Source organism: Garra rufa, chromosome 12, assembly GCF_049309525.1.
Source record: "Garra rufa chromosome 12, GarRuf1.0, whole genome shotgun sequence".
NCBI lineage: Eukaryota > Metazoa > Chordata > Actinopteri > Cypriniformes > Cyprinidae > Garra > Garra rufa.
Genome location: NC_133372.1, coordinates 27281690 through 27294276, shown reverse-complemented (window position 1 = coordinate 27294276; position 12587 = coordinate 27281690). Strand labels below are relative to the sequence as shown.

Genomic DNA, 12587 nt, shown 5'->3' with positions numbered 1-12587 from the left:
CACAACTTCTTCCAACTTTTATAATAAATCAGCAAATTAGGATCATGTGACACTGAAGACTAAATTAATGGCTGATGAAAATTCAGCTTTGCATCACAGAAATAAATTCTATTTTAAAGTATATTCAAATAGAAAACTATTATTTTGAATTGCAATAGTATTTCATAATATTACTTTTGTATTTCTGTATTTTTGATCAAATAAATACAATTCTGATTGGCATAAGAGACTTCTTGGTGTCATATCACATTACGCTATCTTGAGTCTGTCAGATTAGTATAAAATTAGATTAATATATTCCTTTAATTTGTTTGGGGTTTTATGTGAGGAATGTGAGATTTTTCACTTCCAAAACAAAAATGTACAGATAATTTACTCACCCCCTTGTCATTCAAGATGTCTTTCTTTCTTCCTTCAGTCGTAAAGAAATGATGTTTTTTGAGGAAAACATTACAGGATTTTTCTCCATATAGTCCACTTCTATGGTGCCTGCGAGTTTGAACTTCCAAAATACAGTTTAAATGCAGCTTTAAAGGGCTCTAAAGATCCCAGCAGAGAAAGAAGGGTCTTATCTAGTGAAACGAACGATTATTTTCTAAAACATTTACAATTTATGTACTTTTTAACCTCAAATGCTCATCTTGTCTAGCTCTGCGTGTACTTTGTCTATTCCGGTTCAAGACAGTTAGGATAGGTCGAAAAACTCCCATCTCATTTTCTCCAATTTCAAAATCATCCTACATCTCTGCAGAAGTAAAGACCATGTTCACTTTGTTTACAAAAAGTATATGGGAAAAAATTGAACTTGAAGCTGCATTTAAACTGCATTGTGGAAGTTCAAACTCTGGGGGCACCATAGATATCCATTATATAGAGAGAAATTCTAAGTTTTCCTCAAAAAACTATTTCTTTACGACTGAAGAAAGAAAGACATGAACATCTTAGATGACAAGGGGGCGAGTAAATTATCTGTAAATTTTTGTTCTGGAAGTGAAGTTATTTTTTAAGGGATCATATTTCCATCAAGTTTCCATCAGCAGTTTCTACAAAATGACACAGAGACACAACTAGGTTCAAATGTCCATTATCAGCTGAAAATCTCTCTTCAGATGTTGTTTTAGAGATTTCTGAATTCTGAAAACATTGATCGTGATTCCTTGTCTATTTATATGTAGGCTACAGCACAATGAGCCCTCAGGAGGACAGCGAGAACCCGCCCTGCAACAATGATCCTCTATCTGCGGGCGTCGATGTGGGCAATCACGACGAAGACCTCGACCTGGACACGCCTCCACAGACAGCGGCTCTTCTCAGCCACAAGTTCCACCCCTATCGGCACCCCCACACGCACCACCCCCTGCACTTGCACACACATCATCTCCAGGCTGCCGTCACCGTGCACAGCGTGGATGCCGAGTGCTGATCCTACCCACCCGTGACCCCAAACCAACCGCCAACCCTGCCTTTGATGCCACTGCTAACTTCATCCACCCACCTCCATTCAGGCCCTGCATCCTCCAAAAACGAGGAGAGAAACTTAACTCCAAACTCTCCCTGGGAATCTGCTGTCGGCAGTCAGAGGTGATTAGTTGACCATGGGGGCAAACATTTGACCTCTGTAGAGGTTGATGAGGAGTGGATTTGGCAGGTGCATACAGTACGATACAAAGCTCCTTAAGTTTTTTTTTTTTCCTCTTTTTGTTTTTCCAATGAAGATGAAAGGATTATTTTTCTACTATTTATTTAACAGAAGTGGAGATGGCGATAACGAATGGAAATGAAATGAACTGACTGAGTTTGTCAGGTTTCTAGCAGGCCTAAGGAGCCCATTTTAGGACCCAGCACAGGTTTTCTCCTCTAGACTGCAAAGCAGCCTTGAAGGATTTGATTCATGGCAAATTTGAGTCATACGCATGCCATGAGAATTTCTTGTGTGGAAAGTAAACAAAACATTTCAAGGAACAATAGACACAAATGCCTGCGCTGCACATCAAGGAGACATGAAAATGTGGCACATTCTTAGAAGCTGTCACTCTTTGTTTTTTTGTTTTTGTTTTTTTTGACGGTGTGAGATGATGGTGAATCTCAAGACACTGTGCAATGTGACCAAGGTGTTCTGGGCCACAAACCCAGTGTGGGATATTTGAAATATTTTAAAGATGACTGGGAGAGAGACTATGCTCAGTCCTGCCACTGTGTGTATAAGCTCTCGTTGTATTTCTGTCTGGCCGATTATTTTACATTTGGTGTACGAGAGAGAGAGAGAGACAGGAACAGAGTGTGCGTGTGTTGGTGCTTGTGTACGTAATTGTGTGTGAATGTGATGGATGTGTGATGGCGCAGACGGATCGTCTCCAATAATGTTGTCGTTTTTTAAGTCATTAGTCAGTATTGATGGAATGCCATGATATTTTTCAGATCCTTCTAAACCCATGTGCACTTTTACTCAACTGCTTGTCTACTGACTTGTAGACATTGTGCTCCTATGATTTTAGAGGGATTGTGTCTATTGTTTTCAGAATGAAATGATATACCATGTATATACATCTAAAGTTTAACAAAGTAGCTATAAATGTGTCATACACTACAAACCTTTTATCCTCGTCAGATGTGTTTTATTTGGTCAGTGTTTGAGTTTTTTGGCATATGCTGTTAAATTACATTCAAAATTTGGGCGGGGTGGGGAAGCTATTGAATAGCTTTATGATTTTACTTTATCATCATGAGTCAAGTAATCAAACACATAAGCAAAACACAACTTTTCACACATTATGATACAGAAGTCTGGTACATTAGTTCAGTCCAGGCATGTCCCTGTGAAATTTCAGCCTCAATCTGTTGCGGTGACAGTTTCAAGCAAGTATACCTTAGAGACTGCTGAATCACATCTATGAATCATATTTTATGTGCTTAAAGTTCAGTCTGTGTGCAGCTATCATTCTTATTTTGGTCATATAACACTTTAAAGTTGATATTTAGATCTATTGCAGGGTGAATGTGATGAATCGTTCTACTTTGAATGTGACTGCGATCAGTCTGGTCTTTATACGGGATCTGCTGTGATTCCAACATAAGCGATAATTGCACAGAAAATGGTGTTTTTGTTTATACATGCATTTAGCATCATATAAAAAGATGTCATATTATCTTCATTAAAGTGTTTACGGAACAAGTCATTTCAGTACATTTCAGTACAGAGATTTGAGAGTGAGCTCATAATTCAACCACCCCATGAGGATTGTGGGCTAGATGTCACACTTTTTACTCCAGTGAATATTTTTCAGGGTGGGGATAGTGAATAAATCAATTTCTGTGTAGGCACATGCCTTGGAAGTCTTGGCCATACTAAACATTTAATGCTATTGCCAAAGTTAAAATGAATTTGATTAACTAGCCCTGGTGTCGTCTAAATATTAGTACTCAATTGTTTGTTAGCAGTGTTACAGCTTTCTCTTATGGTAATATATTTGCATGAAAGTGTGCCATTACTTCTCTATGGTACAGTTGAGTTTCTTTTATGTGAATAAGAGATTTCACATAAAAGATGTTTTCATATAATCCACAAGAGAAAATAATAGTTGAATTTATTAAAAATTACCCCGTTCAAAAGTTTACATACACTTGATTCTTAATACTAAATAATTCACAGCTGTTTTTTTTTTTTTTTTAGTAATAGTTGTTCATGAGTCCTATGTTTGTCCTGAACAGTTAAACTGCCCACTGTTCTTCAGGAAAATCCTTCAGGTCCCACAAATTCTTTGGTTTTTCAGTATTTTTGTGTATTTGAACCCTTCCCGAAATTGACTGTATTATTTTGAGATCCATCTTTTCACACTGAGGACAACTGTGGGACTCATATGCAACGATCACAAAAGGTTCAAACGCTCACTCGTTTTTCAGAAGGAGACACTATGTATTATTTTGACAATCAGGGTAAATTTAACTTATTTTGTCCTCTGGGAACATGTAAGTATCTTTTGTAACTTCTGAAGGACAATACTAAAAAAATAATATATGATATTTGGGCAAAAAAAACAAAAAAAAAACAAACATATTCTGTTCAAAAGTGGACACCCCTGGCTCTTAATGCATCGTTTTTCCTTCTGGAGCATCAGTGAGCGTTTGAACTTTCTGTAATAGTTGCATATGAGTCCCTCAGTTCTCCTCAGTGTGAAAAGATGGATCTCAAAATCATACAGTTGTTGGAAAGGGTTCACAAAAAGGCGGAAAACCAAAGAATTTGTGGGACCTGAAGGATTTTTCAGAAGAACAGCGGGCAGTTTAACTGTTCAGGACAAACAAGTGACTCATGAACTAAAAAAAACAAACAGCTGTGGATCATTCATGTAACAACACAGTATTAATAATCACTTTTGAACATGGTAATTTTTATAAATTCAACTATTATTTTCTGTATGAAAACATCTTTTATCGGACATATCTTTACATGCATTTTGTATGATCCCTCTTATTTTGGTAAAATAGTTAACATTTGACAGATTCTGCAAGGTGTATGTAAACTTTTGACCTCAACTGTACATTAACTGTATACTGACTCTTTTTATTTTTTTTTTAATATCAGTGCATAGGCTGTCAGTGTAAATGAGGCAAAACAGTGGGATTTACAGGGCAGGAAAAAAACATAAGCCTGTTCCATTATGACATCATCAGCCCATTACTGACCTACATTTATAATTTTTGTCACGGTCACACACATAATGGGCAAATAAGGTCATGTGACGTGCAGGGCATTCCTCGCAAGCTGCTGCTTCCTGGGATTTGCTTACAAGGTCATTAAGGTGTTACGGCACCGCTGATCCTTGATGGATAATTTTAACCGAAACACGAGGTGTGAACGTACAGTGGGGTTGGCAGAAAACTGGAGCACTTCTGTTAAATTGGGGCCATGGGAGAGACCGCATCATTTTTGCAAATCGGTTCTTTTGAACAGACTGATTCAAAGAGCCGGTTCAAAATGATAAGTCTATCCACTATTCTCCAATCCCGAAGTAAGCCTATGGGCGAGACTTTCAGTTCATTATCCACTATAGTTAAATACCGAGAAGAATAACAACATGCAGTAAACTATAAAACTGTTTGCGCTACAAACCAGTGTTCATATTTAATATAATACACTAAAATAATATGGTAAGACACCAATTAGCAATATCAAGCAGCAAAGCTGTTTTGTACAGCTAAAAATAGCTGGGTGCGGATGAGACCGGAAGCCAGACCACTAAAAATGGCTGCACCCACTCCTAACACAAAAAATAAGGTGGATACTTGTGACCTGATGTAAAAAACGGCATCACATGTAGTCACCTGGCACAGCATATTATGATGTCTTGACAAGTGTGCAGTTTTCCAACGGAATTGGGCTACTTTAACACTGTTGCAGTGGATTGTTTTTCATGTTTGCGGGTTGATGCACCCCCAGTATATTTAGCTCCTGGAATGCTAATTTTACCAGGGGAATCCTGCCAAAGAAACGTGTATTTTACCCGCCGGAACGGAATATTTACCGTGGGACCCCCCCTCAAAATGCGATTGGGGTACTTTTGGGCTAGTTTTGACTAGCAAAACTTTTGGCCGTGTTTTGTTGTGAAAACCTTGATAAAACCCTGATATTATGTGCTCTATGTTCCAAAAAGCATATTTTTCCTTTTTATTTGGGTTTTTTCATAACGGTGTTTAGGCTACTTTCATGTGTTCAGTTCGGTTACAATTAAAACAACTCATATCAGTCAAATCCTCATAACTCATTATTTAGTTCTCGGCTCATTAAAGGATAAGTTCACTTCCAAATAATTTACTCACTCCTTTGTCATCCAAGATGTTCATGTCTCTCTTTCTTCAGTTGTAAAAAAAAAAAAAAGTATGTTTCTTGAGGAAAATGTTTCAGGAAATTATCTCCATATAGTGGACTTCAATGGTGCCCGAAAGTTTGAACTGGCTCTAAACGATCCCAGCCGAGGAAGAAAGATCTTATCTAGCGAAACGATCTGTCATTTTTCGAAACAAATTGACAATTTATATACTTTTTAATAGGGATGCACCGATCCGTATCGGCCGATCACTTGCGCGTTTTGTCAGTAAAGCCGGTTCTGTAATCAGCAGTAAATGCCATCAGGTGCGTGATTTCACGTTGAGCCGTATATACTACACACAGCCGTTGTTCACTGACGAGCTGCGCACATTCACACTGATAATGAACATTGATTTGCGCAGCTCGTCGGTAAACAACGGCTGTGTGTAGTATATACGGCTCAACGTGAAATCACGCACCTGATGGCATTTACCGCTGATTACAGAACCTGATGGCATTTACCGCTGATTACAGAACCGGCTTTACTGACAAAACGCGCAAGCATGATCGGCCGATTCGTATCGGTGCATCCCTACTTTTTAACCTTAAAGGCTCGTCTTGTCTCATCTCTGCGATGCGCATGTGTAGTCTGTGTACTCAATACAGTTAGAGTATGTCGAAAAACTCCCATCTCGTTTTCTTCTTCAACTTAAAAATTCGTCCTACATCGCTGTTTCACCTTTTTTTTGTAAAGGCCCTTTGATCTTCTTTACAGGTTCACTTTGTAAACACTGGGTCAGTACTTATGCAGCAATGAAGGATGATTTTGAAGTTGGGGAAGAAAACAAGAGGGGAATTTTTTTCGACATAGCCTAACTGTCTTGAACCAGAAAAAAACAGTTCACGCAGACATGGACAAGACAAGCATTAAAGGTTAAAAAGTATATAAATTGTCCGTTTGTTTTGAAAATGACTGATTGTTTTGCTAGATAAGACCCTTCTTTCTCAGCTGGGATCGTTTAAAGCCCTTGGAAGCAGCATTTAAACTGCATTTTGGAAGTTCAAACTTGGGGGCACCATTGAAGTCCATTATATGGAGACAAATCCTGAAATGTTTACCTCAAGACACATAATTTCTTATCGACTGAAGAAAAAGAAAGACATGAACATCTTGGATGACAAGGGGTGAAAGTAAATTATCTGCAATTTTTGTTCTGGAAGTGAACTATTCCTTTAAGACTCCGGTTGATTCGGCAATTCGTTTAGACTCAAAAATTAGATTTGAAATAATCATTCGTTTACCGATCGAACATCGCTAATCAAACCTTTTGAGAAAACCAGTTGCTCAAGTTTCCAGCTTCTCAAATGTTTCTTATTCTGTCATTACCGCAAGGCAAAGGTATTCTGTGAATTGTGCAAATCGTTCAGTTTAATTACTCATTGTTCTCGTTCTTCTGTCCAGGTTTACAGTGTTTACCTCTCAATAATACATATGTATGCATCATTTGCGAAATCAGACAGTCGCGAATAAATGAATAAATCGCCCGTGGATTCACGATGCTTGGGACAACACACACACATTATGACTCGGATACTGCCGCCCACGCACACTACGCAATCAGCGCTGCTCGCGGTGAGGAGTTCAAGGTTTCCATCACCCCTTTACATAAACACACGCGCGTCCCAGATGCGCGCTCTGCCCGCTCCAGCACTCGCTCGAGCGCCCACGCGCTACTTTTCTGAGCCATTGAAATATTCTGGTCTTTTCTCTCACTCCCACTTAGAGACGCGCTGAATCACTGCTTTAGTTCATGTTCAGGTAATTCTTGATGAACGCATATGACATACATGTAAGGGTCTATCTGGAACGTCCCATATAGGCCTAGACTAGTGATGGTGGAAAATCATCCATGTGCAATGATGGATTGGATATTAAACTGACATTCGTATTTATAAAGAATTGCAGTGGTGGTTTTCCCTGCTATATTTTACATTCTCGTATTTTTTGTGATTTAAACGGACACCTCCAAAATTGCAAAGAAATTCTTACGCTAAATAATAACAGTAATTTGATTGTTGTAATTGTTCTCATGTTGAAGAAAAAATCCCAAAACTGAAAATAATGTGCTATCCCCATTCTTAAAGAGTCAAATGCAATCATCTGTAAATATTGTTGATGTGGGATGTGTAGCTGCTGAAACTGAAAGCGTTCATTCAGGGACATTATAAGGACTCCTGTGATGGAGTCTGCCAGGAGATGGCATTTAGCACACCCACGAGAGACGGCATAAGTCATTCATTCCACACCAGAGCCAGTGTATAACGAGTCAAAAGATCTGTCAGGCATGCATGATTTTCTCCAGGCATGCCTTCAGATGTTTCTGCCATACACTATTTCTCCACGTATACAGACTAAATGATTACTGAGCTATAAATGTCAACTTGTCCATACAGTTTATTTAAGATGTAAAGCGTAAGTTTTTAGACACATTATTGATAGCTACGATGTTTGCTCCGTAAATGAAAATAGTTCCGAAAGCAAGCAGGAGAAATCTTGTGCACCTCTGAGCAACACACATCAGTGGTGTTTAGTTAACTAACCAGCAAATCGGTTGAGTGAATGATTCAATGAAGAGTCACTTGTCCCCACCTACTGGCATAAGGATGTAACAACAAAAAGGCTCACTTAAAAAATCGCCACTACGGAACAGACTAACAGTCTGTCTGGAACACAAAAACACAAACAGTTATACTAAGGCTGCCCTCGGCTAAAGACTTTTTCAGGTTGACTAGTAGTCATTAATTTTAAGCCTTAGTTGACTATTAGTCGCATGTTTATTAATAAACCATTTAAATCTAAATGAGCTTTTAGTTGCCTACATAGCCTAATAAGCGCTCAAGCGCACCCATAAAGCTTGCCACAGCACGCCAGCAGAAGTAATTAAAATGGAACAGTGAGGAGGCTGCATTAACATTTTAGTAATTCATTGATAAACTAGTGTTTTCTTTGTTTTGGCTTAAGAGATGAAGTCGGCGACACTGACTTGTCATCTTCGCAGTGTGGATGCGCACCTATGCATGTTTCATATGGATTACATAATCTGAGAATATTTGTTTTCCATTTGAACTGGTTCAATTGAATGTAGACATTTACTCTCTATAGATATGTTTTTCATGTCTGTAAGTATACACATAGTTTAGGAGTTTCGCGCTCAAGTTCACAGAGACGGCAGAAAACGCATCTTGTTTGCTTTCATTATTTTACAAAAGTGCAATGTTTTGTTATTGTACACGGACTGCGTGACTTAGCCTCTTCCTGTGAATTTTTTTTCCTGCAACTAAGCGACTAATAAAATTTTGGGTGACCAAGCCTTTTTCTCGTCGACTAATGGTCAGTTGACTATTAGGGGGCAGCCCCAAGTTATACAAATACAAGTGAAAATTTGAAATACCGATTTAGCAAGCGATAACGCTCTGCTTCTTTTGGAACTATTTTTAGAAAAATAGCCTGCTGTTGTACGGAATATCAGGATACGAATGCCGTCCCATTTACCATAGCTCGGTGAAATTTTGCAGCTGAATTCCAGCCATTTTAATATGAATCCACTCCACTGGCAGTTTTGCATGTGAACGTCAGTTGTGTAGCAATGGATCAATGTGTCAATGCGTTGAATTGAGTACCCAGTTGTGAAATCGGCATGGGTAAATCTTTCATTCTCACACAAAATCACCAGTCGCACAGAGTGTTTTTAAGAAGCATCATCAATCAGCCATATTGGTGGCACTGAATGTAAACAATGTCACTGAACCGAACAAAACTCGCATATTTTGCTAAATATTGCTGCTGAAAATGGTCGATTATTGTCATGTTTTGGGCTGTACTAATCGGTTAGACCGGGAGAAATATTTGGAGTACTATAGGCTGCCAAAAGTTATAACAAATAATGGAGAAGAGTGCAAAAAACTGTTGGTATGTATTTTTACCACCTATTACCTTAGCTCCACAATATTTTGGCAAAATATTGTGCTGTTTCATGCTTACTAAGTCCTTCTCTATATGATTTAGCAGCTTTCACATGTTCCCCCATTCTATGCTACTGACAATAAACAATGAACTTTTTTCTGCCAACAAATTTTGTTGAAATTGTGACAGGATCTTTAAAAGATTTTCAAAAATAAATTAGTACTAGATATACATATATTGCTTAATAATGTTCTAATAAATATATTAAATGTTTCATAATTGTATTATTATTTATTGTTGCTTTCGTACATTTATATGACATAGATGTTTTTTTTTTTTTTTTTTTTTATGCTACTGTCCTGTTAAGAAGGGGAACAGAGACTAATAGTCAGAACGTGTTTAGTTTTCCATCGGTGGAGGTCGCCAGCTGTACTGTGCTGGGGCTCATCCACACTTACTTTCAAGAGTGCCGTCGATGGGTTTGACTCAAAGCACAGACGCCCACCTATCCGCTCTCTCCGACTCACTTTCCACCGAGCGCTTCAAAATGGCGGCCGCTTCATCCATCCAGCCGCCGAGCGTGCACGGGATAAAGCGGGAAAATTCACCTCACCCGGAGTCCGACAGCCCCGCGAGCCGACAGGATGAGGACGCAGCATCCGAGGGGATCACCATCCTCAGAGATCTACCGGAACTTGATCCCGAGGAGATCGAGAAACGGCTGGAGAAAACTCGAAGAGAGCTGAGCAACAGGAGGAAGATCCTTATTAAGAACCTGCCACAGGATACAACCAACCAGGTAGAGAGATTTACATACATCAGCCTGACAGGTGAAAGTTACCGTCTCACTAGTTCATGGGACAAAAGAGCTTTTCAACAGCTTTTCTTAGCATTTTAACTATTGTTGTTAGTTTGTTAGTCAAGATACATAAACAAGTTTTATTATTCCATGAGTTTGCATCTAAACATGTATAAACCGATTAAGCACACCGCGTAACGTTACGACCGCTATGATAAATATGTTTCATCCAAAAATAAAAAAATATCCTACATAAAATGCCAAACACATCAGTTACAAGAAAGTTAAATTAAAACAATGATTAGTTTAAAACGCGGATATTAGGCATCGCCTAAGTAAACGTAAACAGTTTAATTTAAGTGACCTTGAAAGAGATGAATGGATAGATCAGTGCTGAAACTTTTACGTTCACCATCAGGAAAACCTGTCGGTTTAACTGTTTGCGCACTACCCAAAGCGTTATCAGCCTTAAAATAACAGCAATTTCTTTTGTAAACCACCACTGAAGTGAAACGAAAACAAATACGTGGAAAATATGCAGTAAAATAACAGCCCGACGGCAGCTTTGAATGAACGGACGCTCCGTCTGTACAGCTGAGTTCCGCTGAAAACGAGCCGCTCACCGTCTCTAGTTCAGCGTTTATCAGCCTTTTCGTCTAATGTACTCCGTCAACCTCATAAATGCGACTCAAACACTCGTCCATTAACTAATATACAGCCAAACATATGTTCCGTGTAACTGGTAATTAATTGTGTATGTTAACACTCACTATAAAACCGCAACGAGTTTCGTTTTTATAAGCCCTAATGGATTCTCTTTTATGTTATAGTTGTGTATTTTATGTTTTGTTATACTTTGCTAATCGTTCTTTGTTATAACTCTTAATTTAGAGTACGACTTGTTTATCTGCGTGCTTATTAATGTTTCCTCCGTGCGGCGGCTCTTATGCATTTGCTGGTTGTGGTAAGATGTTGTCTGCAGGCATGTTTGCTCATGGAGACAGACAGACTGACTGAGATCCGGCTGAGGGCGTTCAGGCAGGGAGAACAGCACAGCGGTGAGCTGAACTCTGAGTGGGAGATTTTCATATTCAACGAGCTGAGGTGGCTGCTGCCGATGGCATTTCCTACAGAGTTTTTCCCACATTATTAATGCCAGTAAACATGTCGGATACCTGGGTCCTTGAGGGAGGTGTAATATTTCCCCAGCTCAGAGAGGAGATGAATGCAGTTAATATCTAATTGTCAGTATGTGCTGAACAGATGACACTGCACTGTATGTTTGCACTTTTACAATGGACAAAACATTAACTTTTGGGTTAGGTTGTGGGGAGTATCCCATGCAATAGCATGGGTTTTGATTAAAATGTTTAATCCTTATGACTAAGCCTATGCTGCATGTTGTATTACGGGCACCTATAACCTTAGACAGCACGACAGCGAGTAACAGTTTGGAGAAGAGTGTCAGGTGCAGACCGCCGCTGTGATCAGGTCACAGAGTAGCGGCTTATCACTGAGAACACATGTCAGGCAAAGCCGTTCGGTCTCTCTTTCTGTCTGTGCCCCTTATTCATACACAATCACTCTGCTCCTTATGCTGAATAATTTAGGAGCAGGTCGGTCACAGGTTTGGGTAGGAGAAATGTCATAAATTAACTCTGCTGATTGGCTGTTTGTCAGGTGACAGCATATTTTGGGTGATCTCATTCCCTCCCCACTGTTTAGCTCTGTCCACTCTTCCACAGGTTTGTTGTTGGTTGGTTTAGGCGTCAGTAGCAGATGTTCAGCAGTGGGGTATGGAAGTGTGTGCTGTCTCTGAATACTCAACACAACATGCACCCTAACAGATGGAGTGGGCGATATAAGCAAAAATTTTATCATGATATTAATAAAATGGTAATATTCTGTTAGGCTATATAACTTTTTGGTCACAAACAATATAGGTGGTACATTCTTTATTTACATACATCTGCTCACCAAGCCTGCATTTATTTGGTCTTTCTATTCATTAAAGAATC

General features: G+C 39.0%; 2 protein-coding genes across 2 annotated transcripts in view; both read left to right on the top strand.

The window, feature by feature from the left end:
* cachd1 (cache domain containing 1) overlaps positions 1 to 2596 on the top strand; it is a 65902-nt gene extending 63306 nt beyond the window's left edge. The window contains exon 26 of the mRNA XM_073851649.1: positions 1176 to 2596. Within this exon, the coding sequence (XP_073707750.1) occupies positions 1176 to 1423 (248 nt within the window). The 3' untranslated portion in view covers positions 1424 to 2596. The remainder of the gene's footprint in view (positions 1 to 1175) is intronic.
* Positions 2597 to 10317: 7721 nt separating this feature from the next.
* Positions 10318 to 12587, top strand: part of raver2 (ribonucleoprotein, PTB-binding 2) — a 90373-nt gene continuing 88103 nt past the window's right edge. Inside the window, exon 1 of the mRNA XM_073852549.1 lies at positions 10318 to 10569. Within this exon, the coding sequence (XP_073708650.1) occupies positions 10318 to 10569 (252 nt within the window). The remainder of the gene's footprint in view (positions 10570 to 12587) is intronic.